The sequence below is a fragment of the Microcaecilia unicolor genome, chromosome 2 (assembly GCF_901765095.1).
Source record: "Microcaecilia unicolor chromosome 2, aMicUni1.1, whole genome shotgun sequence".
NCBI classification, from domain to species: domain Eukaryota; kingdom Metazoa; phylum Chordata; class Amphibia; order Gymnophiona; family Siphonopidae; genus Microcaecilia; species Microcaecilia unicolor.
The window spans coordinates 337,248,458-337,275,431 of NC_044032.1; the positions used below are offsets into that span (position 1 = coordinate 337,248,458).

The 26,974-nt window shown below is 44.1% G+C and overlaps 1 protein-coding gene across 1 annotated transcript; it reads left to right on the forward strand.

Moving 5' to 3' along the window:
• Positions 1-412: 412 nt before the first annotated feature.
• On the forward strand, positions 413-26,974 carry LOC115463666 (oocyte zinc finger protein XlCOF6-like). Its single transcript, XM_030194374.1, has 3 exons — positions 413-508; positions 662-775; positions 24,748-26,974. The coding sequence occupies exons 2-3, from the start codon at positions 676-678 to the stop codon at positions 26,709-26,711; spliced, it is 2,064 nt and encodes a 687-aa protein (XP_030050234.1). The 5' UTR covers positions 413-508; positions 662-675; the 3' UTR covers positions 26,712-26,974.

The window sequence follows — 26,974 nt, forward strand, 5'->3', positions numbered from 1 at the left end:
AGAAAACCAGAGAGAGGATTTACCTCTCAGATTTCTTCTGAGGCTTCTGCTTAAGGTCATGACATGTCAGCTGCACATTAGTCAACTATATTGTACAATGTATAACCCTTCCAAATGGTAACCAGAAGATTGGCACCTGCAAAGCCTCCACCTAGGAGGGCTATGAAGAGAAATTTTTGTACCACAAAACCTCTATGATGAAATCTTAATCAAGTGGCAGGCCACTGCTGCTCTTCTCTCTAAGCTGTGGCAGACAAATACCCATACCCCGAGATAAACACACACCTCCATGCGGACATCACACACTGCTCCATCAGAACATGGAATAGATGGAACCTCCCCAAGGATTCTACAAATGCAATTTAAATGTAATTTTCCTACTTCTTATTGACAGGTTATTCAATTGTTAATCCTGATGTTGTATTCAAGATTAAAAATGAAGATGAGAAATATTTCACTCAACAGTTTGAGAGGGAGGGTAACCCCCCTCCAAATGACTCCACCAACAGTAAGGAAATGTTTTGGATTTAATGGGCTTTGCTTTTTTAGTTCACAGGACATGGGTCATTAAAATCAAACATTTGGACGCTTAAAATCAGTTTCCTAATTTAATATTATCAGATACTTGGTGAGTCCTTGTAAATGTGTTTTCTCATTACAGGCCTTCCAGTTGTGATGTCTGTGTTCTCACTGAGTGTTAAACAAGAAGGTGATCTCCCCTTCATGGATGATCCTGAATTAGAGATATCTGAACAGACTCACCCTTCTGTAACAAGTAAGCATAAAAATTCTCCTACACATCTTTATACTAAAGTCAGCTGGGACAATTCAGGCATTCATAGCTGATGGGATAAAATGCTGTAATCTCCCCTTCTCCTCCCACTGTTCAGTTTGACTTAGTCATGGAGATTTTGAGTTGTTGATAGGTTAATGCAAATTACATTACATAATGCAGTTTATCATAATGATGCCATTCCCAATTCCAAAATGGCGGCTACATTCTTGTGAGGCTGCCACAAGGAGGTTTAATAAACAGGAGTGGAAGTGAACCTATCTAGTCCACTGTAAGCAAGGAAGCCAATTAGGACAGTCTGTTTTCCCTTCCCAGCAACCGTCATCCCTGTTCACTCAAAACAAAGCAAGCAAACCTTTGAGCTGCTGCATCCACATTTTCGTTTTGTATTGTTGGTCCACCTGTAAGAAGTCTAAAGCTGTTTCAATTGGATAGGCAGTGCCTTAAAAAGTGGAGTACAAAAGTTTTTTTTTTTTTTTTACTTATTGGACAGCTTTTTAATTTATTTGAAAGCTTCCCATATCTTCTCTCTATATAAAACATACCTCCAACGTTCTAATGAAGCCGGAAGGCAGCCTGAAACCGGAAGATGTAGTTGTGTAGATCGCTTTTTCCCCATGAGTGTATTCCCCGCCCTCGCGTCACAACGTGATGACGTCGAGGGCGGAGCACTGACACCGAATCGGATCGCCCAAGCCCCTCCGCCCCGGCGCATCACCCAAGCCCCTCCCCCGGCATATCACCCAAGCCCCTCCCCCCCCCCCCCCCTCGGGCACATCAACCCCCTCACCACCCGCAGCCACCAATACTAACGCTGTCCGGCCGCTGCTGCTTCTCCTGTTGAGCAGCAGCGGCCGGTACAAAAAGAAAAAAGCAAAAAAAATATTTTAAACCTGAAACGTGCCTCCGTAGACAGCCATCTGGCATTGGCTGTCGTCTCTGCAGCCGCTTCTCCTGTCCCCTGCACGTCACTGCCCCTGGAGGAAGACAACGGAAGAGCGCATTGACGTCAGAGAGGAGAGGAGGAGCGGCTGCAGAGACGACAGCCAATGCCAGATGGCTGTCTACAGAGCCGTGTTTCAGGTTTTAAAATCTTTTTTTTTGCTTTTTTCTTTTTGTACCGGCCGCTGCTGCTCAACAGGAGAAGCAGCAGTGGCCGGATAGTGTTAGTATTGGTGGGTGGCGAGGGGGTTGATGTGCCTGGGGGGGGAGGGGCTTGGGTGATGGCGCAGGGGGGGAGGGGCTTGGGTGATGCACCGAGGGGGGGTAGGGGCTTGGGTGATGTGCCCAGGAGGGGAGGGTCGCTGGACATGGGTGGCTGGAGGAGGGGCAGGGAGAGGGGAGGGTCGCTGGACATGGGTGGCTGCAGGGGGAGAGGAGGGTCGCTGGACATGGATGGCTGTAGGGGGGACAAGGAAGAGGGAGGTGGGGAGGGGGTCCTGAGACCAGATGGGTGGCTGCAGGGGGGGGGGCAGGGGAGACTGAAGGGACGCTGCAGGGGGAGAGGAGGGTCGCTGGACATGGGTGGCTGCAGTGGGGGCAGGGGAGAGAGGTGGGTCGCTGGACATGGGTGGCTACAGGGGGGAGGGGCAAGGGGAAAGGAGAGGAGGGTCGTTGGACATGGGTGGCTGCAGGGGGACAGGAGGGTCGCTGGACATGGGTGGCTGCAGGGGGAGAGGAGGGTTGGTGGGGAGGGGGGTCCTGAGACCAGATGGGTGGCTGCAGGGGGGGCAGGGGAGACAGGAGGGATGCTGCAGGGGGAGAGGAGGGTTGATGGACATGGGTGGCTGAGGGGGGGGCAGGCGAGAGGAGGGTCGCTGGACATGGGTGGCTGCAGGGGGAGAGGAGGGTTGGTGGACATGGGTGGCTGCAGGGGGGGCAGGGGGAGAGGAGGGTCGCTGGACATGGGTGGCTGCAGGGGGGGCAGGGGAGCGAGGAAGGATGCTGCACGTGTGGCTACAGGGGGAGAGGAGGGTCGCTGCAGATGGGTGGGTGCAGGGGGGGCAGGGGAGAGGGAGGGGGTGAGGGGAGTCCTCAGACCAGTCACTCACTCACTCTCTGTCTCTCACATACACTCTCTCTGACACACACTCTGTTTATCACACTCTCTCTCTCTGTCACACACACACAGTCTCTATCTCTTTGTCCCTCTCTCTTATACATAGTCTTACACACACACATAGACACTCTGTCTCACACACACTCTCTCTCTCTCTCTCTCTCTCTCTCTCTGACACACACACTCCATCTCTCACACACACTCTTTCTGAAACATACACTCCGAGGAAAACCTTGCTAGCGCCCGTTTCATTTCTGACAGAAGCGGGCCTTTTTTACTAGTGTAGATATAAATATCATGAAATAAGAATTGAATATCACTAAAACAGCTTTAACGATTATTATAGCTGGTAGAAACAGCAATTTTAAACTCTGTGCTCATTTTTCTACACTAAAAGCTAAATAAATACACTGTATACAATACAGATGGCCAAATTTCAGTGAGAATATCCTGTTTCTTGATGGGTTCATCTTAAATGCTGTTGTAATCTGCCTTGGGAAGCCTGGTGTTATAAAGATGATGGAATAAATTGAAATTAAATGGAAGTAGAATTAAACACATGCATTCACATCTTCATCTGTTTTGTAGAAGTTTACCTTTTAGATACACAAATGGGTTATTCTGTTTATTTTTGTTACATTTGTACCCCACGCTTTCCCACTCATGGCAGGCTCAATACGGCAGGCAATGGAGGGTTAAGTGACTTGCCCAGAGTCACAAGGAGCTGCCTGTGCTGGGAATCGAACTCAGTTCCTCAGTTCCCCAGGACCAAAGTCCACCACCCTAACCACTAGGCCACTCCTCCACTGAGTATTGAGTATTTGAGTATGTTTCAGGGACAAGTGGTTTATAAGTCAAAATAATAAAAATATTTTCTGTCAAACAGATCTCTCATTTGTTGAAACAACTAAATGGGCTAGTAGTAGTAGTACCAGAACCCTCATCCACTCTTATCACCTCTTGCTTAGACTATTGCAACTTACTACTACTACTACTATTTAGCATTTCTATAGCGCTACAAGGCATACGCAGTGCTGCACAAACATAGAAGAAAGACAGTCCCTGCTCAAAGAGCTTACAATCTAATAGACAAAAAATAAATAAAGTAAGCAAATCAAATCAATTAATGTGGACTCACAGGTCTCCCACTTAGCCATCTCTCTCCTCTTCAATCTGTTCAAAATTCTGCTGCATGACTAATATTCCGCCAGTGTCATTATGCTCATATTAGCCCTCTCCTCAAGTCACTTCACTGGCTTCCTATCCATTTCTGCATACAGTTCAAACTCCTCTTATTGACCTATAAGTGCATTCACTCTGCAGCTCCTCAGTACCTCTCCACTCTCATCTCTCCCTACATTCCTCCCCGGGAACTCCGTTCACTGGGTAAATCTCTCTTATCTGCACCCTTCTCCTCCACTGCTAACTCCAGACTCCGTTCCTTTTATCTTGCTGCACCATATGCCTGGAATAGACTTCCTGAGCCGGTACATCAAGTTCCATCTCTGGCCGTCTTCAAATCTAAGCTAAAAGCCCACCTTTTTGATGCTGCTTTTAACTTCTGATCAGTGCTTTTTTTTTTTTGTAGAAAAAAAGTGCCGGTACTCATTATGGGTGGGGTCACCACATATGGCTCCACCCCTATGATAGCCACACCCCTTATACCAGCTATGACGCATATAAACAGACATCATTGAAAATATTATACTAGTATAGGAGAAAAAAATAACGTGATTTTTTCATCAGAAATAATTTCTGTAAGCTGTTACAGCTCCAGTATACCCAGTGCAAAATAAGAAAGCAGATGTAAATTCTCAAATTGGACATATTTCAAACACTAAAATGAAAATAAAATGATTTTTTCTACCTTTGTTGTTTGGTGACTTTGTTTTTCTATCCATATTGGTCTATGATTCTGCTGCTCTCTATCTGTTCCCTTAACTCCGTTTCCAGAGCTTCCTTTCCATTTATTTCTTCTTCATAAGTAAAAGCTGGGTCCTCCTCCATGGAATTGACTGGAGGAGGTATAACGTGGATCCAACTTTTGCCTATTTTCTCCATCCATGTGCAGTTTTTCTCCTTTCTTCTCTTTGCCTCATCTCCATCCATGTGCATCTTCTTTTTTTCTTACCTACCCTCCATCCATGTCCAGCACTTCTCCTCTCTTCCCTCCCCTGTATCCATATAAAGCAAAAATTCTCTCTCCCATCTCCTCCACCCAAGTCCAGCATTTCTCCTCTCTCCCCGCAAACCCCTCCATCCATCCATGTCCAGCAATTCTCCTCTATCTCCTGTTCTCCTCTCCATCCATGTCCAGCGATTCTCCTCTCTCCCCTGCCCTCCCCTCCCATCCTTGTCCAGTGATTCTCATCTCTCCCCTGCCCTTCCCTCCATGTCCAGCAATTCTCCTCTTTTCCATTCCCAGCGATTCTCATCTCTCCCCTGCCCTTCCTTCCATGTCCAGCAATTCTCCTCTTTTCCATGCCCAGCGATTCTCCTCTCTCCCCTGCCCTCCCACCCATGTCCAGCAATTCTCTCTTCCCTGCCCTCCCCTCCCATCCATGTCCAGTGAGTCTCCTCTCTTCCCTGCCCTCCCCTCCCATCCACGTCCAGCGAGTCTCCTCTTTTCCATGTCCAGCGAGTCTCTCTCCCCTGCCCTCCCATCCATGTCCAGCGATTCTCCTCTCTCCCCTGCCCTCCCATCCATGTCCAGCGATTCTCCTCTCTTCCCTGCCCTCCCATGTCCAGCAATTCTCTCTCCCCAGCCCTCCCCTCTCCCATGTCCAGCGATTCTTCTTCTAGTCCATCCTCCTCCTCCACTGCCTGCCAGCATGGACTCAGCAGCGCGAACGGTGCAGGCAGCGATTGAAAGAGCCTGTCAGCGTTGGAGCTTCCCTCTGTGAGTCCCGCCTATGCGGAAACAGGAAGTTGAAACACCATAGTCGGGACTCGCAGAGGGAAGCTCCAACACTGACAGCCTCTTTCAATCGCTGCCTGCACTGTTAGCGCTGCTGAGTCTTAAAAAAAAAAAAAGTAAGTAGGGGACTGAGAGGAAGTGCAGGACTCGCCGGGGGGCAAAAAAAGGTGCCAGTACACCGTACCATTGTGTACCGGCACAAAAAAAGCACTGCTCCTAACCCTTATTCACTTGTTCAGAACCCTTATTTTATCATCCTCACTTTAATATTCCCTTATCTCTTGTTTGTCCTGTTTGTCTGTCCTAATTAGATTGTAAGCTCTGCTGAGCAGGGACTGTCTCTTCATGTTCAAGTGTACAGCGCTGCGTACGTCTAGTAGCGCTTTAGAAATGATAAGTAGTAGTAGTAGTAGTATAAGCCCATTGGTTTTCTTATATTTTGTTCTTGTGATGGCTTATACTGTGCCAAAACTGGAAATACAGTGAGACAGAATAATAGAATTCAGTAACATCCAAAACTTATTTTTTATGTTTTAATATCTTGAATAAAAGCAGAACATGTTGGTTGATAAGCTTCATACAGAACAAGAAAAAAACAGTAAACCATCCAATATGGCACAATAAAAACTTTGGAAAATGAACAGAGCAAATCGTTAAAAGACAAACGTAATTTATTGTTAAGAACCAATTAAAAAATATATAAATTACGTTTGTCTTTTAACGATCTGCTCTGTTCATTTTCCATCTTGGAGTTTGCAGACCGTCTGCCTTTGTGCTTTCTTGGACCCCCCCCCCCCCCCCCACACACAATAAAAACTTTTACAGAGAAGACCCCAAGAACCCTTCCCCTCCCATACTCCCTTCCCTATCTATAAGCTCACCTGACTGTTTCCATCCACCAAAATAACACAACAAATGTACAGATCAGTAGGACTCAAAAGCGTTTCATAACAAGCACTGCCTCCACTATTTGCAGATCTCTCTCATGAATATTCATTGTCCTGACATACCTGACTTTCTTGGGTAACTCCAGGATCAGGTTATCCTAACTACCATAAGAGGCAGACACGGTCATATAATTAACATTATCTATATAAATAATTCTCACCTTCAACATTCTGAAGCTCATTCTGTGGCAGGGAAACACTGAAGCCCTGTACTGAAGCCCTGTACTGTTGGTAGGCTAGGATGTGAGCACCACTCACTCTCACTCATGGACCCGCTCTCAGCCACGCCCCATCCAGACATAATTCACAACCCCAACGTTCTAATGAAGCCTCAGAAATTTCCAACGTTCTAAAGTTGTAGTTGTGTAGATCCCAGTTGGTCTGCCCCGCCCTCACGTCACAACGTGATGACGTCGAGGGCGGAGCACTGACACTGAATGAATCGGGTCGTTGTCAGAAGCATTGTGCAATGGAGCAATCACGAGCAACTGCATGGAAACAAGGGAGGAGACTCAGCAGTCAGCAGCACAATGAGTCATTTACTGTGCAGCACAGAAATGAGGAACGTCGCTGGAAGGAGAAAACTATTTTGATGCCCATGCTTCTGCTCCCGGTATGTGCAGCCACCCTAACAAACGACCACCCAGACAAAACTAACCACTGACTCCACGTTAGAGAGCTGCACGGGAACGGGGTTTGCGGGAAGCAGTTCTGTGGGGTTCCCGTGGGGACGGAAGCAGTTCTGCGGGGTTCCCGCAGGGACGGAAGCAGTTCTGCGCGGTTCCCGCAGGGACGGAAGCAGTTCTGCGGGGTTCCCGCAGGGACGGAAGCAGTTCCTATGGGGTTCCCGCGAGGACGGATGCAGTTCTGTGGGGTTCCCATGGAAATGTAAGCTACACCTGCACCAGCCTCTCATCTCCCGAGTACCAAGTTCTTTGACTGCTGCCTCCTCCTCCTCCTCCTCTTCCTACTTGCTTTAACAGCACAAATGTGGAAAATTTTCTATTAAGGAGGTGGTAGAGACACAAATGATGATGGAATTCAAAAAGGCATGGGATGAACACAGAGGATCTCTAATTAGAAAATGGAAGTTATAAAAAACCTAACCTTAAATGGCTGCATGTGTGTGGATGTGTGAAGTAATGCTTAGATGGCGACTTTGGCTGTGATTAACTAGGGCCAATACCGGGCAGCTTTGTATGGTCTGTGTCTAATATATGGTAGTCTGGTTTAGGATGGGCTGGAAAGGGCTTAGACAGCAACTTCAGTGGCTGGAACATAAGGACAGTTCTGGACAGATTTTTACAATCTGTGTCCCACAAATGAGAAGACGCATAGACTGGAGTGGGCTTCAACGACAACTTCAGCAGTTGGAACATAAGGATAGGGCCAGATAGACTTCTATGGTCTATGTTCCAGAAACACAAAAGAAAGACCATAATCAAGTATATAATATCACACTCGTTGATTTAATCATGAATTGATAATGAATGTGACTATTGGGCAAACTGGATGGACCATTCAGGTCTTTATTTGCTGTCACTTACTATGTTACAATTAATCCTCTTTTCTCCCGGGCTGATGAGCAGACCTCAGCTCTGACACAGGCATGAGCATCAGATGTCATCTGACCTACTGGCGCGTGCATGTGGTGACCTCTCAGCACACAGTGCCAGTAAATCAGAGACAAATCTTACATGTGCACACCAGAGTGTTCCAAGTTTCAGCTTCCATTCCTTCATTGCCTACAGTGTTGTGGCTCAAATCCAGAAAGAGACTGAGGGAGCTGACTGGAATGTTCTTTTATGTACCATTAAATTCTTACAGTGATGGGTGGGGATGGGTTAAATTCTTGCGGCGACGGGTGGGGATGGGTTAAATTCTTGTGGGGATGGGTTGGGATGGGTTACATTTTTGCGGGGATGGATGAGGATGGGTAATATTCCAATGGGGACGGGTAAGATTCCAGCGGGGATGGGTAAGATTTCTGTCCCCATGCAACTCTCTACTCCACGGCTACACCCCCTCGCCCCTCCCCACCCAAAATCTAAATGCAGACTTCCACACAAGCAGAAAACCACACAAATACATATGGAGTTAAAGTTAACAAACACAGCTAAATATGGAAAAACAATACAGAAAATAATACAATTCAAAACATTAATGGCATTCCCACAAGCCATCTTTCTCTTTTGATCTAGGCACAGGAGGGAAAAAAAAAAAAGCTTTCAAATAGATAGAAACTCTGAATGTTGAACACCTGATTCTCATAACACGATGTCTGTTTTAGTGGCCCATTACCAGGAGAAAAAATCTCTGCACAAATATAACACGTTCTAGGGTGTCCCTGTAACTAGCCCCTCCAACTGACCACTGATTAAGAGTTATAACAAATTACTACTCTATCTATGAAAAGTTGTTATACTTCCTCTGTGTACATCCGTAAGCTTCACAAGCTGGCATGTTTGAGAATAAAAATGTTACCAACAATAAAGAACGACAAGGTGGATGCAGCAGCTCATAGGTTTGCTTGCTTTGTTTTGAGTGAATGAGGATGACGGCTGTGCTGGGAAGGGGAAACTTATATTGATGTAATTGGTTTCAGCGTTCTGACATCACTTCATCTCTTGTCTATTAAACCTCCTTGGGAAGTTGTAGCCACCATTTTAAAAATAACTTTATATTTATTAATTTTCAAGCAAAATAACTGACAGAATCTCTTAAAAGAAAAAAAATAAGAGCACGTCTACATTTTGTTACATAACAAACTGCCACCCCCAATAATGAAAAACTAAAAATAGACCCTCCCTATCACTTATCTCCCCCCCCTTTCCCCAACTCCCCAAAAATCACAGAATGTCTTTTCCAACTGGAGAAGTCTTCCCCACATTTTTTGATAATACTTCCATTTGTTAGAATCTATATCATTTGCATATAATATAGTCTCTTTTAACCATTTCTATAGTTGGCATGTCCCATGTATGTCAATGTGAAGCAATCAGCAGTTGGGCTGCTGTAAAAACCAAAAACATTAATTTATCCATAGCTCCTGTCATCCCTTCCACTCTCCCACTTAATAGGGCATGCAAATTCCTCTTTCCATAATTTCTGGACCTTAGGACATTCCCACCAGATGTGAGTACAGGTTTCCCTCCAGCCACATCCTCTCCAACATAAACCATCCCCTTTCCTCATAATGGCCTGCACTCTAGATGGAAAGTAATGCTATCTCACCAGTACCTTAAGACCTTTTTCAATAATCTGAGGTGCATATGACAATTTATGAGATTGCAATAAGATATCTTTCCATTCCTCCTCAGAAAGCTCTCTATTTAGATCCCTCTCTCATGCCCCCCTGTAGCTAGTCTTCTATTTATCTAAGATGTTGAGGACTCCTTAAACAATACATATATAACTCCTACCAACTTGTCTACCCATTAAAATTTCAAAAGCCGACTTAAGGCCTCCACCCCCTGTTATTAGTTGTTCTATGTGAATGAAATGTTTTAACTTGAAGGTAAGGGAGTACATCTCTAGCTGACAGTTGGTAGCAATTTTATAATGTTCCAAAAGGAGGTCACATGATGTGCTGAGAGGGATAGTCGCAGCTTAGCTTTGCTCCAGGGTCCCCGCTCCGGTTTCTTGCACTGCACCCCCACCCCAAGAACTTGAAAATGGCAACCAGCTCAGCATTCGATTTTGGAAGTGTGCATGCACAAATATCTGACTCCAATGCTTCCTGGATCCACAAAAAAGAGTGCGAGGGCTGAGAAAGAGAAATCGCCATCGGGCAGCGCAGAGCCTAAAATGGCGGACAAGGAAGCAGGGGCGAGCCAGGAATTCACTGCTAAACAGCTTGCACAGATAACTACAGCAGTAGGAGCGGCGTTGGAGCCCAGACTGGACTTGCTGGCGGAACAATTTAAGAAATTAGACTCAATGGTAGCCGACACGGTGAAACGAACAGTAGAATTGGAGAAGAGAGTGTTGGAAAAGGAGGACAAATGGGCCCGCTGGGAACCGGAGTTTGCAGGCCTAAAAGCGAAACTAAGGGCACAATCGGAAAAAATTGAAGATCTGGAGAACAGAGCGAGAAGGAGTAACCTGAGGATCGTGGGAATACCTGAGGCTGTTCCAGAAAGAAACTTGGGCCCGCTGCTAGAAAAATGGTTGAAAAAGGAGTTTGCGCTGTCGGATAGTAATGAAACCTTACGCATTGAAAGGGCCCACAGGATTGGAAAAGTGCACGCCGTTGGGAGCAAGCCGAGAGTGGTGATTGTAAAAATACATAATTACATCCATAAAGCAGAGATCATGCAGGGATATAGGTTGAAACGGGACTCACTCAACTATGAAGGCGAATTATTATGAATTTTCCCAGATTATTCAGCAAGTGTTCAAGAGAAGCGTCGGCGATTCCACCCAGTGTGTACGACCCTGGCAAATAAGATTCGATTTATGCTTTTATACCCTGCACTATTGAAGATTCAGATGCAGGGCAAGTGGAATACGTATGAGTCTGAATCAGCGGCTGCAGAATTCGTAAATAGTGTGGAAGTGACTCAGGAACAGACATCTGGGACTTGAACTGAATGGCATGAATACAGATGCACACGAGCGGGACTTAAAAGTACTGGTTGGTTATGGAGGGTGAGGGGCAATTCGAAGCTCTGATCCCCATGTTTGGGGTTGGGGTGTGGCGTGTGGAGGGGATTGGGGACCCCTTTGGGAATGTGACATAGCGATGGTATCGGATCCATTGGATACAGTGAGGGTATGGTGTGGGGGAGGGGTATTTGGTAGAGGGAGGGGAACAGTTGGGGGGTGGGGAAGGTGGGCATGGGGGATACGGAGGGAGGAGGGAAGCATGTGACTGTATTTAACTCAAAAGGGTGAAAATTACATGTGGAAGTGTGAATGACTGGAGGTGAATGTGAAATGGTGGAAGGACTGAGTAGCGGTACTAATCTGGGGGCTGGCTGGGACCCCTGGAGGTGGCGACAGGAGGGAGCACAAAGTGAATCGATTACAATAGGTTATGCCTAAACGTAGAATTGCAACTTGGAATGTGGGAGGAATTACCACCCTGATAAAACGAAAAAAGATACTATCTCATTTAAATAGTCTAGATAGATATCGCATGTCTCCAAGAAACAAGGCTCTCAGATGTAGAGCATAGTAAACTTAAGAAGTCTTGGGTGGGTCAAGTGCTATATACATCATCGGGAAGGAGGAGCGGGGGAGTAGCAGTTCTGGTGCGTAAACATTTAGCCCAAACCTCAGAAATTATACTACAGGATATGCAAGGCAGATATTTACTGATAAGGTTATGGTTGCAAGGGAGAGAGGTATATTTGTTATCAGTTTATGCACCAACTCCACATGACCCAAGGTTTTTCCCGAAGCTCTTAAAGGAATTAGTGCCATATCAAAATAAACTATTTATCATACAGGTGATATGAATGCCTTGATGGATCCCAAGGTAGATTGCACGGGGGCGAGAAATAGAGACACGATAGGTGGCACTACCAGGGGGATGTTTTCATCCTTTACTACTTCACTATCAGTGATAGACTCCTGGCAGCTATTGCATCCCGGTGTCAAAGATTTCTCACATAGATCGAAGGCACATGGAACGTGGGTGAGAATAGACTACATCTTTATGTCAGGGTGTATATTTCCTTGGGTGACTGAAGCAAGGATAGAACAGGTGGTGATTTCTGACCACGCACCAGTGTGGGTAGACTTGGAAGCCCCTGGGAACTATAGTACAGTGAGAGGATGGAGATTCCCGAGGCATTTAGTGAGAGACAAAGTTTAGAGAATATTTACAAAAGAGATGGGAGGAATACTCCTTACACAACCAACAACATAAAGCTAACCCACAATTATTTTGGGGGGCGGTGAAAGCAGTGATAAGGGGTGACATCATCGCCTATGTTGCAACAAAAAGAAAGAAGGTAGCTGCGAGCATCATTAACAAAAAAAATTACGTAAAGCCAAATATATCTACATAAATACTCCTATACAGCGGAACAGGGATAATTATATGTCATTACAGATAACATTGAATTCCCTAATACATGAGCAGACAAAACGTCAGTTGGTGTTTCAAAAATATAGGTTTCACAGATATGGGAATCGAACAGGAGGCATGCTAGCGAGGCTGGTAAAACCTTGGGAAGGAAATCGCACTATTGCGGCCTTGAAAGATGAGAGGGGCATAATAAGGAATCGTCCGGACTCTGTGCTCAGGATTTTACAGGACTATTTCCAGAAATTATATCACGGAGAAGAGTCCCTGGGCAGGAGTGCGGTAAATGATTTAATGGATAGGGCAGGAATGCCCTCAATTTCGGCTGAAATAGTGGAACAGCTGGATGCCCCTCTGACACCCAAAGAGTTACAACAAGTAATTAAAGGGCTAAAACCCTATTCAGCACCAGGGGGGGATGGATTTACTGGGGAGTTTTACAAGCTAATGCAAGGGTCCTTAGTGGCACCTTTGCTAGATTATTACCAAGCGGTCATTGAGGAAGGGAAATTTCCAATATATGAAAATTCAGCCTTGATAACTTTACTCTAAAGCCAGGCAAATCTCCAGAAGATCCAGAATCATATCGTCCAATATCATTAATAAATGTAGACATTAAACTATTGGCTAAGATTCTGTCCAGCAGGTTGAGGGACCACTTACCGGGATTGGTTAGCCCTGCATAAGTGGGATTTTGTACCTAAGCGCCATTCAGTATTACATGTGAGGAAGGTTCTATTGTCCATGGCACAATGCATAAATGACAAAGAACCAGCAATGCTGGTCAGCTTAGACATAGTAACATGTTACTATGTCTATGTTACTATGTTATGTTACTATGTTACTATGACCATGGCACAATGCATAAATGACAAAGAACCAGCAATGCTGGTCAGCTTAGACGCTACCAAGGCGTTTGATGAAGTGAAATGGAGTTACTTATTTCAGGTGCTGGAAAGGTTGGGCATACCGGAGTGGTACCTAAGGGCAATAAAAGCCCTATATGCCAATTTAGAGGCCCAGGTGCTGGCAAATGGCGTAGAACTGAACATTTTAAGGTAAGGGGGACAAGGCAGGGGTGTCCACTGTCTCCTCTTCTCTTTGATCTTTCCCTGGAACCTTTAATTAGGATACTGAATAAATCGGAAGAGATAAAGGGAGTTCGTCTAGGAGGGGAAGAAGTAAAGACACTAGCATATGCAGATGACATACCAATAATCTTATCAGAACCACAAAAATCTTTGCAGCATGTCCTGAGAGAGGTGGTTCTCCCTTAATACAGAAGTCCTGTGCACTGGCTTTGGACGATAATCTGAGGCAATCTTGGAAGGGTCCCTTTCCGCTTAGGTGGAAAGAGAAAGCATTGAAATATTTGGGGGTGCAGATTCTGAAAGATTTAACTACCTTATACACAATAAATGTAAAACCACTCTTGGAAGAGACCAGTCACAGGTTGGAGCTTTGGCGGAGCTTACCTATGTCATTGTGGGGTTGTATAGCATTGTTTAATATGTTATTAGTGCCTAAGTGGGTATACCAACAACTACCCCTGTATTTGCGAGGCAGGGAGCGAGGCTATTGAATAGGCTTACTTGTGGCAAGGTAAGCGGCCCAGAATACCATTAAAGTTGATAGCCACACCAAGAGAGCAAGGGGGGATGGGATTATTGAGTATTAGAGCGTTGACAATAGTGTGCTCAATGAGGCACATAAATGATTGGTTTAAGGATACATCAGAATTCTCACTCACAGCGATTGAAACCTCTATATAACCAGACATACATTTTACTTGTCTTCTGCATACGGGGGTGGGGGTGGGGAGTTACCGCCAAAGATATGCGAAAAACACCCGCTGTTACACTCACTTAGAGCAACATGGAGGTGGATATGCAGAAGGTATCATTTCTCGGCGAAGATCACTTCATTGTTGTTAATATGCAATAACCCCGCATTTCCTCCTGGGCAGGAAGGAGATATATTCCGCCAATGGGCAAAGAAAGGAATAATATATCTAGCCCAAGTTATAGATGAGGAGGGGCGGATGGGAACGTACTCAGAACTGCAAGAGCAATATTTCATTGTACAGGGACATGATTTTGCATACTACCAATTGCATCATTATATTTCAGCTCTGTTGTGGACAGATTTGACAGAAGATGTCTTGGAAGTGCTAACAAGCATTTACACTAGGATCCAACCAATCAGTGCCGTTGAAATTTCATCATCAGCACTTAAAAGATACAACAACAGAGCTGGATTATGTGCGCTTGGCAGTTGGTCACAGGACTTGGGCTGTACAGTGACAGATGAGATGTGTAAAACATATATAAAAAAATCTGTATAGGCAGAGAATGTCAATAATCTAGAGGGAGAAGTTATATAAGTTTTTCTTGAGGATGTATGTGTCCCCACGCAGGGCGTATCAGGCAAAAATAACAACTGAAGATCGGTGTCCAAAATGTGGAAGTGGATTAGCCACCCTTGGCATATGTTTTGGAAGTGCTCGGTGGTTAAGCAGTTTTGGATACAAATCCTGAAGGCAACGGACCGGATGTGGGGGTGTACATTAAAATATGATCCTATGTTATTGTTTAATATATATAATTTATTATTATTATTATTTATTGCATTTGTACCCCACATTATCCCACCTTTTTGCAGGCTCAATGTGGCTTACAGAGTGTTGTTATGATACAGTCATTACATTATCTTAAATACATTCAATAATCGGTTGAAGGTGTATGGTTTAGATGTAAGGTGCAAGGTAAGGTATTGTGAAAGGTGTTTTGATGCACCTGAGTAGTTTGAGAATGGTTTATTAGGATGTATTTAGTAGGCTTTGTTGAAGAGATGTGTCTTCAAAGCTTTGCGAAAGCTAGTTAGATTGTCCATAGTTTTCAGGGCCATGGGTAGTGTGTTCCAGATCTGTGTGCTTTTGTACGCAAAAGTAGTAGCGTATGCCTGTTTGTATTTAATTCCTTTGCAGCTGGGGAAGTTCAGATTGAGGAATTTGCGGGCCGATTTTTTGGCGTTTCTAGGCGGTAGGTCCACTAGGTTTAACATATAGAGTGGGGCATCTGCGTGGATGATTTTGTGGACGGTTGTACAGATCTTGAACTCAATTCGTTCCTTGAGTGGTAGCCAGTGTAGTTTCTCTCTTAGAAGTTTCGCCCTTTCGTATTTAATTTTTCCAAAGATGAGTCTGGCAGCGGTGTTCTGGGCTGTTTGGAGTTTTTTAATGGTCTGTTCTTTACAGCCTGCGTATAAAGAGTTACAGTAGTCCAGGTGACTTATCACTAATGACTGTACTAGGGTGCGGAAGATGTTTCTTGGGGAAAAAGGTTTTATTCTCTTAAGTTTCCACATCGAGTGGAACATTTTTTTTGTTATATTCTTCACGTGGGTCTCGAGTGTGAGGTTTCGGTCAATAGTGACTCCAAGAATTTTCAGACTTTCTGAGATAGGAAGTGTGCCGTATGGTGTGGTTATGGTAGTGTAGTTGTTTGTGTTGTATTGGGAAGTGAGAACTAGACATTGAGTTTTTTCTGGGTTCAGTTTTAGCTGGAATGAATCCGCCCAAGAATGCATGATTTGGAGGCTCTGGTTGATCTCGTTGGTTATTTCGTTTAGGTTACTTTTGAACGGGATGTAGATCGTGACATCATCCGCATATATGTAGGGGTTGAGGTTGTGATTGGCTAGAAGTTTGACTAATGGTATCATCATAAGGTTGAAGATAGTTGGTGAAAGGGGGGATCCCTGGGGAACTCCACATTCCGGTGTCCAAGGTGGTGATCTGTCATTGTTCGTTGTTACTTGGTAGGATCTGGTGGTGAGGAATCCTTTGAACCATTTGAGAACTGGGCCTCCGATTCTGAAGTATTCTAACAGGTGTAGTAATATTCCATGATCTACCATGTCGAAGGCACTAGACATGTCGAATTGTAGTACGAGTATGTTCTTGCCGGTTGCAATAGTTTTTTTGAATGAATTCATTGCAGACACTAGTACAGTTTCAGTACTATGACTTGAGCGAAATCCTGATTGAGACTTGGTTTGGTTAGGTATTCCGTGAGTTGTTTCGTCACTATGCCTTCCATCAATTTTGTTATGTTATTTTACAGACAAACCACCCAAAGGATTAAAGGGATTTTTGCAGATAGCCATATTTGTGGGAATAAATACTATTTGGGGGGCTTGGTTGATGAAGGAGGGGCCCCCGTTGGTTCTTTGGAGATCACAACTGATACAGCTTATGCGGCTGGACAGATGTGGGGTACACTCAATAGACAGTGAACAAGGAGCCCGATTCAGAGAAAAGTGGGAGCCTTTATGGTTAACATTTCCATCGAAAGGGAGAAGTTATATCTTGAACCTTTAGATAAGGACACATGCGAGGGAGGGGGAGAGGGTATAGAGATGGATAAGAGGGGGAGGAGGGTGGGTGGGAGAGAGGGAGAAGGGAGGGTGGTCTTAGAAGGGTGTTAGGGGAAGAATAATGATGATGCAATAACAGAATGAAGAGGCATTATGGAATGTAAAATGTATAAATCTATTAATATGGAGAGAATGTGTTTATCATCATCAATAAAAATGATTGAAACATAATGTTCCAAAATGTAGAATTTGGCCATGTTCTATAAGTTAACCAAGATAGAGAACACCATGAGGGGCATAATCGAATGGCGCTGGCCATCTTCGGGGCCAGCTCTGCAAAGGGGCGGAGCCAACCGTACTTTTGAAATACGGTTGGGGCTGGCTAAATGTTGAGATCGCCGGGTTTAGAGATGGCCAGCTTCGTTTTTCATCCATAATGGAAACCGGGCCCGGCCATCTGAAACCCGGCGAAATGCAAGGCATTTGGTCGTGGGAGGAGCCAGCATTTGTAGTGCACTGGCCCCCCTCACATGCTAGGACACCAACTGGGCACCCTAGGTGGCACTTCTAGAAATTAAAATAAAAATAGCTCCCAGGTGTATAGCTCCCTTACCTTGTGTGCTGAGCCCCCCAAAACCCACTCCCCACAACTCTACACCATTACCATGGCCCTAAGGGGTGAAGGGGGCACCTACATGTGGGTACAGTGGGTTTTGGGGGGTCTTCAGTTGCTGGTAGGAGTGCAGAATCCACTCATCTGAACTGTTCTGGTGGAACTAAAGGAAAGAAAATGATCAGGGAAGACCAAATTTCTCCCTATGTAAGTTAGTCTAGAGAGAATCCACTTGCATGGAGAACTCAGTAGATCCCACGGGGATCTGTCTGAGGTAGCAGGAAAAGCTCAAAAGAACTGCATGTATTGATTTGTGTTGGTGGATGGGAATCTGGAGACTTTGAATCAGACTGTTTCAAGTTGCCTGGAGATACCAGTTACCGCTTGGCACCAGACCTCCTCCTTTTTTAGATCCTGTCCGCAGATCTTTCGATTGTTTTTTTTTTGAGTTTTGAGATTTTGTGATTATACCCATTGATAATCTCTAATCATTGTTTACCCCAGTGACCAGACTCCTGATGTAGGCCATCAGGCCGAAACATAAAGTTATGTCGAGTCATTTTCTATGTATAATTGTTTTATTATTATTTGTTTTAAACTATTAAACGTCATATATTTTAAGTTCACCTTGGTTTCAGTCTTTGGATAGCCTGGCTCACACTTCCACCTTTTGTATTTTCATTTTCCCTATGTAAGTTAAGCAGATATTTTCAGAATAGTGCATAGGCAATTGGTATTTACACACGTATTTGGGGATATCTCATTATTCAAAATATTTATGTGTGCAGTGAGTTTGTAACTGTGAACACCTAGGGCTTGATATTCAAAGCAGTTTAAGTAGGCAGGAGAGTTTCCTGCCCACTTAAATCCCTTGGGGTCTCCTAACCCCCACTATTCAGCAGCATTAAAGCAGGCAGTACCAGTGGAATTTGAAAGTGAAATCAACTGAAAATTATTTGATCAGACTGTATCAGTTCTGGTCATACCTAGAGAACATTTGTTGATACAGCACTTGACTGACTCACTGGGACTCATAGTCCCTCCCACCCACCCCAGGGTTTTCCAGTCATATATAGACAAGCCAAAACTCATTAACTTTACTCCTCAGTCACACACAGGCAATCTTGCAGACTGTTAACCCCATCATAGTACACCTGTTCATACCCATTTCAACCAATCAGGGTGACTTTTATTCTCTGTAATAATTGTGGTGCTTTAGTTTCAAGGCCAATCATCTGGAGACTTAAGGCTTGTCTTATCTGTCTTCAGCTTGCTAGTTTAAAACAGGAGCTCAGTAAAGTAAAGAAGGAATTGACTGCACAGGATCATACCAACTTCTCACCACTACCTCAAAGGATAAAATCACCTAAGAATAAATGGTTCACGGTAGACTCAGGCAGACTACGTTATGTGGCACAGAAACATCTGCCCTCACAAGTGTTGCCCCTACAGAATTCTTTTGCTCCATTACAGCATGGTTATGTCCTTGAAAATAGAACTGAGATGAAAGAAAAAGCAATGAAGGTGGAACAAAAAGATATGACGATGCCCAAAGAGAAAAGACACCCCCAAATCACTAATGTTGAAACTCATACCAGGAAACTGTTGCTACTAGGGGATTCCATTATCAGAGGCATTAACTTTGAAACACAGTTCAAGGGGCCATGCAAAGTGAAATGCCTTCCAGGCAAAATACTGAGAATTTCAATAGCCTGGTGTCACCAAGAAGGATTTAGGTACATAGGAGGATGGGGCAATACATGGAAAAACAAAAGACTATACTGTAACGATGGGCTGCATCTCGCTGTGGCAGGAAAAAAATCCTTCGGGAGAAAGTCATACAATATATTTCTAGGCATTTAAACTAGAATACAGGGGTGGCATATGGAGGCAGGTCACTTCAAGTGTTCACCCCCAGCTAAAGCTAAAGACAAGATGCGACAGTAGAAAAGAAAGCAATGAAAACAAGATAAAAATTCCACTGAAAATGTAGATGGAAAGCGAGACCACAAATGCTTGCAGTCTAAGCAATAAAGTTCATGACCTTCAAGTCCTGATGTTGGAGGCAGACTTAGACGTTGTTGCAATCACTGAGACATGGCTCAATGGTTCCCATGAATGGGATGCAAACATACCAGGCTATAATCTATTTAGGAAGGACAAGGATGGTCGTAAAGGTGGAGGGAGTAGCTCTGTATGTGAGAAATGATATCACAGCGACTGAAATGACAGGGGCCTGGGGAAAGGAAGAAGCGATATGGATCACCTTAAAAAGAGATGATAGAACCTCTGTCCACGTGGGTGTTGTCTACAGACCTCTGACACAATCAGAGGAACTAGATAAAGATATGATCACAGATATTCAAAAGTTGGGAGATTTCAGTCTGCCAGATGTAGATTGGAAGGTTTCATCTGCAGAATCGGAAGGAAGTAGAGAGATCGTGGATGCTTTTCAAAGTGCTCTGCTCAGACAAATGGTGACGGAACCCACGAGGGAGGGAGCGACGCTGGATCTGGTGCTCACAAATGGGGATAGTGTGTCAAATGTCCGAGTGGGTGCCCACCTGGGCAGCAGTGACCATCAAACAGTTTGGTTTGATATGACAGCTGAAGTGGAGGGCAGCCACTCAAAACTCAAAGTCCTGGATTTCAAGCATGCTGACTTTAGTAAAATGGGGTAATACCTGAGGAAGGAGCTGATGGGCTGGGAAGACGTACGATAAGTGGAAGGACAGTGGTCCAGGCTGAAAGACGCTATAAATATGGCCACAAACCTTTATGTAAGGAGAGTAAATAAAAGCAAGAGAAAAAGGAAACCAATATGGTCCTCCAAGCAAGTGGCTGAGAAAATAAAGGCTAAAGAGTTGGCGTTCATGAAATACAGAAAAACTCAAGAAGAGGAACACCGAGAAGAATACCGGATGAAACTGAAAGAAGCCAAGAGAGAGATACGTCTGGCGAAAGCGGAAGAACAAATGGCTAGAAATGTAAGGAGGGGTGACAAAACTTTCTTCAGGTATATTAGTGAAAAGAGGAAGACTAAAAAGGGAATTGTGAGACTGAAAGACGCTGCGAACCGCTATGTAGATAATGATGAAGAAAAAGCAAATTTGCTAAACAGATACTTTTGTTTTCATAGAAGAAAATCCTGGAGAAGGACCACGATTGACTGGCAAAAGTACATATAGAGGCTTATTTTCGAAAGAGAAAAACGCCCAAATTCCGACCTAAATCGGGAGATGGACGTCTTTCTCTTGTGGGTGCCTAAATCGGTATAATCGAAAGCCGATTTTGGGCGTTTCCAACTGCACTCCGTCGCGGGAACGCATAAAGTTGATGGGGGCGTGTCGGAGGCGTGGTGAAGGCGGGACTGAGGCGTGGTTATCGGCTGAGCAGAGATGTGCGTGCTCGGCCAATAATGGAAAAAAGAAAGGTGTTTTCAGAGAGAATTTAGGTCACTTTTGTTGGACCCGTCTTTTTCACGAACAGGTCCCAAAAAAGTGCCCTAAATGACCAGATGACCACCGGAGGGAACCGGGGATGACCTCCCCTGACTCCCCCAGTGGTCACTAACCCCCTCCCACCAAAAAAAACGAATGTTAAACACTTTTTTTCCAACTTGTAAGCCAGCCTCAAATGTCATCCCCAGCTCCATGACAGCAGTATGCAGGTCCCCGAAGTAATTTTAGTTTAGTTAGTGCTGTGCGGGACCCATGCAGAGAGGAAAAATCAGAAAAAAACAAGCAAGTGCAGTCAGGGATGTCTAAATTACCAGGATAGTAAAAGGGAGAATTGAACCAGCAACCTTCTGATTACAAGCTCAGTGCTCTAGCCAGTGAGCCATATTATTCAGGTGATTAGATGTCCTTCCCTTTCCATTAAGTCCCTCCAAGTTTCTGTCAGCCAATCACCACTGTTTAGCTGACACAGATGTCAGCTAAATGAGCTGTGATTAGCTGACAGAAACTTGGAGAGACTTAATGGAAAGGGAAGGACATCTAATCAGTGGTGCACTGGCTAGAGCACTGAGCTTGTAACCAAAAGGTTGCTGGTTCAATTCCCCCTCTTACTATCTTTTAATTTGGACGTCCCTGACTGCACTTGCTTGCTTGTTTTTTTTTCTTCTGATTTTTCCTCTCTGCATGGGTCCCGCGCAGCACCAACTAAAGTAAAATTGCTCTGGGGACCTGCATACTACTGTCATGGAGCTAGGTATGATATTTGAGGCTAGAATAGAGGCATCTCAGGGGGACCAGTGCACTACGAATGCTGGCCCCTCCCACGACCAAATGCCTTGGATTTGGTCGTTTTTGAGCTGGGACGCTTCGGTTTCGATTATCGCTAAAAACAAAAACGCCCAGCTCAAAAAACGCCCTAATCCAATGTATTTTCGAAAAAAAAGATGGACGTCCATTTTTTTCGAAAATACAGTTCGGCCCGCCCCTTCACGGACCCGTTCTCGGAGATGGACGTTTTTACAAATGGGCGTTCGCGTTCGATTATGCCCCTCCTAGTAACATAGTAGATGATGGCAGAAAAAGACCTGCACGGTCCATCCAGTCTGCCCAACAAGACAAACTCATATGTGCTACTTTTTGTGTATATTTTATCTTGATTTGTAACTGTCATTTTCAGGGCACAGACCGTACAAGTCTGCCCAGCACTATCCCCGCCTCCCAACCACCAGCCCTGCCTCCCAACACCGGCTCTGGCACAGACCGTATAAGTCTGCCCAGCACTATCCCCGCCTCCCACCACCGGCTCTGGCACAGACCGTATAAGTCTGGCCAGCACTATCCCCGCCTCCCAACCACCAGCTCCGCCACCCAATCTCGGCTAAGCTCCTGAGGATCCATTACTTCTGAACAGGATATGAGAATGGAGTGGATATAGCACCGTTCATGGAAGAGAGTGTGTATGAACAACTTGAAAATCTAAAGGTGGACAAAGCCATGGGACCGGATGGGATCCACCCCAGGATATTGAGGAAGCTCAGAGAGGTTCTGGTGGATCCTCTTAAAGATTTGTTTAATAAATCCTTGGAGACGGGAGAGATTCCGTGGGATTGGAGAAGAGCGGATGTGGTCCCTCTTCACAAAAGTGGTGATAGGGAAGAAGCTGGAAACTACAGGCCAGTAAGCCTCACTTCGGTTATTGGAAAATAATGGAAGCGATGCTGAAGGAAAGGATAGTGAATTTCCTGGAAGCCAATAAGTTGCAAGATCCGAGACAACATGGTTTTACTAAAGGTAAATCATGCCAAACGAATCTCATTGAATTCTGTGACTGGAGAATTGAATCATGGACATGCTATAGACGTAATCTACGTAGATTTCAGCAAAGCTTTTGACACGGTTCCCCATAGGAGGCTCTTGAATAAATGTGACAGGCTGAAGATAGGACCCGATGTGGTGAACTGGATTAGGAACTGGTTGATGGACAGACGCCAGAGGGTGGTAGTTAATGGAATTTGCTTGGATGAGGGAAAGGGTGAGTAGTGGAGTGCCTCAGGGATCGGTGCTGGGGCCGATTCTGTTCAATATATTTGTGAGTGACATTGCTGAAGGGTTGGAAGGTGAAGTTTGCCTTTTTGCGGACGATACCAAGATTTGTAACAGAGTGGACACCCAGGAGGGAGTGGAAAACATGAAAAAGGATCTGCAGAAGCTAGAAGAATGGTCTAAGGTTTGGCAATTAAAATTCAATGCGAAGAAATGCAAAGTGATGCACTTACGAAGTAGAAATCCACAGGAGACATATGTGTTAGGTGGTGTGAGTCTGATATGTACAGACGGGGAAAGGGGTCTTGGGGTGATAGTATCTGAGGATCTGAAGGCGATGAAACAGTGTGACAAGGTGGTGGCCGTAGCCAGAAGGTTGCTAGGCTGTATAGAGCGAGGTGTGACCAGCAGAAGAAAGGTATTATGCCCATGTATAAGTCATTGGTGAGGCCAGTATTGTGTTCAGTTTTGGAGACCGATTCTTGCTAAGAATGTAACAAGAATTGAAGCGGTGCAAAGAAAATGTTTGTGCAGCGCTATAGAAATGCTAAATAGTAGTAGTAGTAGTAGTAGTAAAAAAATGGTATGGGATTTGCATTACAAGACGTATGAGGGGAGACCTGCTGACCTGAACATGTATACCCTGGAAGAAAGGAGAAACAGGGGTGATATGATACAGACGTTCAAATATTTAAAAGATATTAATCTGCAAACGAACCTTTTCCAGAGATGGGAAGGCGGTAGAACTAGAGGCCATGAAATGAGATTGAAGGGGGGCAGACTCAAGAAAAATGTCAGGAAGTATTTTTTCACGGAGAGAGTGGTGGATACTTGGAATGCCCTCTCGCGGGATGTGGTGGTGATGAAAACGGTAATGGAATTCAAAAATGCGTGGGATAAACATAAAGGAATCCTGTTCATAAGGATTGGATCCTCAGAAGCTTAGCAGAGATTGGGTGGCAGCACCAATGGTGGGAGGTGGGGCGGGGCTTGTGCTGGGCAGACTTCTACGGTCTGTGCCCTAAAAATGGCAGATACAAATCAAGGTCAGGTATACACATAAAGTAGCACATATGAGTTTATCTTGTTGGGCAGACTGGATGGACCGTACAGATCTTTCTCTGCCGTCATCTACTATGTTACTATTGAATATCATCTCTGATTACTCAAAAAAAAAAGCAGTGGGAAGGTCGGGGGCAGTAGAGGGGGTGGTGTTAAGGAGGAGGCCAGGGTTATGTGGATTCCGGCTTAACTTCACAGGACATAAACTATTGAATATCAGGCCGGCATCCACATAACTTTTTTTTTATGTGAACCCCCTCCCACCCCCCTGACAAAGCTCCCTCCCTGCCCCAGGTTTACCTGTATCCCAAGTGGTCCAGTAGGTTTGTTGGGGGCAGGAACATGCCTTCTCACTCCTGCACTTTGTGGCTGCTTGCCTTAAGAATGTTCTTTTCCATAGCAATAAAATTAAGGATCATACTGGTTTTTTTTTTTGTCCAACAGATGATGGATTTAGGAATAATAGTAAAAGAATGAGAGTGTGCGATGAGCAGCAGAAAGAGGAATGGAAACACAAATACCCTTCCAGAGACAGCATGGATCCTTCAGCTGACTGTGAAGGAGGTATCAGTAACATATCAACCAGTGTGAAAGCAGTAGCCCAGAAAGGAGAAAGGTTAAACAGACAAGAGAGCAAGAGTGCTAATACCTGTGAAACCTTTACCACAGACTCAAATTTTATTGAGCACCACATAAGTAGGCTTAGGACTGAGGCTCATGACTGGCAATGTATGCACAAAACTAACCCATCTGGATACTCTGGAGTTTGTGAAAAACCATTTAAAAGTTCTGCATGTCATAAATGTTTCAGTGAGAAAAGGAACCTAGAACTGCATAAAATGTCTCACACAGGCCATGAGCCATTTAAATGTTTTGAATGTGATAAAGTGCATCTGGAATTTTATGAAATAACTCACATGGGAGATAAACCAGTTAAATATTCTAAATGTAATAAAAGGAGCGTGCAAACACATATCAAAACATTTCAATGTTCAGAATGTGATAAAGGTTTCAAAAGGGTAACTGAGCTGCAGAAGCATGAAAGGATTCATACACGAGAAAAAGCATTTAAATGTTCTGAATGTGATAAAAGGTTTAAGAGGAAAAATAATCTGCAACAGCACGAAAGGACTCATACGGGAGAGAAACCATTTAAATGTTCTGAATGTGATAAATGTTTTATTCAACCAGCAAATCTGCAACTACATCAAATGATTCATACAGGAGAGAAACCATTTAAATGTTATCAATGTGATAAGTGGTTTAAGAGGAAGGCTGAGCTGCAACGGCATGAAATGAATCATACAGGGGAGAAACCATTTAAGTGTTCAGAATGTGATAAGAGTTTCAGTCAGAGAAAGAACCTGGAATTGCATACAATGACTCACACAGGTCAAAAACCATTTAAATGTTCAGAATGTCAGAAATGTTTCAAAAGCAAGGCTGAAGTTCAGCGGCATGAAATGAATCATACTGGAGAGAAACCATTCAAATGTTCAGAATGTGTTAAATGTTTTAAAAGCAAGGGTGAGGTGCGACAGCACTTATTGACACATATTGGAGAGAAACCATTTCAATGTATAGAATGTGATAAATGTTTCAAAAGCAAGGCCATGCTGAAATTGCATGAAGGAATTCATACAGGAGATAAACCATTTAAATGTTGTGAATGTGATAAGAGTTTCACTCAAAAAAAGAACCTGCAGTTGCATAAAATGATTCACACAGGACACAAACCATTTAAATGTTCAGAATGTCATACGTGTTTCAAACTAAAGGTTGAGATGCAACGGCATGAAATGAATCATACAGGAAAGAAACCATTTGAATGTTCAGAATGTGATAAATATTTCAAAAGCAAGGGGGAGCTGCAACGGCATGAAATGACTCATAGAAGAGAAACACCATTTAAATGTTCTCAATGTGATAAATGGTTTAAAAGGAAAACAAATCTGCAGTGGCATGAAAGGACTCATACAAGAGAGAAGCACTATAGATGTTCTGCGTGCAATAAATGTTTTAAAAGCAATACTGATCTGCAAAGGCATATAAAGACTCATACAGGAGAGAAAGAATTTAAATGCTCTGAATGTGATAAATGTTTCACTCAAAAAGCATATCTGCAAATACATAGACTGATCCATACAGGAGAAAAACCATTTAAATGTTCAGAATGTGGCAAATGTTTCAAAAGCAAGGCTGAGCTGAAACAACATGTATGGACTCATACAGAAAATAAACCATTTAAATGTTCCGAATGTGATAAAGGTTTCATTCAGAAAAGGAACCTGCGAGTGCATAAAATGGCTCACACAGGACATAAACCCTTTAAATGTTCAGAATGTCATAAATCTTTCAAAAGCAAGGCTGAGCTGCAAAGGCATGAAATTTCTCATACAATGAACTAGTTAATGTGATCAGTGTTTCAGAAGTGAAGACAATTTAAATGAACTGAATGTGATAAATGTTGTAAGTCAAAAAGCCCATTTACAAGCACATAAAATTATTTATATAGGAGAAAAACCATTTAACTATTGTGATTGTGATAAATGTTTCAGCAGCAGAGCCAAGCTGCATCCATATAGTGATTCACATGAGATATACAAGCCAAACCACCACAAGGGTGGAGGTACACAAATTCCTACGAAAAGTAGAATCTGAGGAAAGGGGG

Coding starts and splice junctions, on each gene's coding strand:
- LOC115463666 (XM_030194374.1), top strand. CDS start 676: ATGTCTGTGTTCTCACTGAGTGTTAAACAAGAAGGTGATCTCCCCTTC. Junction 776..24,747: donor GACTCACCCTTCTGTAACAA/GTAAGCATAAAA, acceptor TTTGTCCAACAG/ATGATGGATTTAGGAATAAT.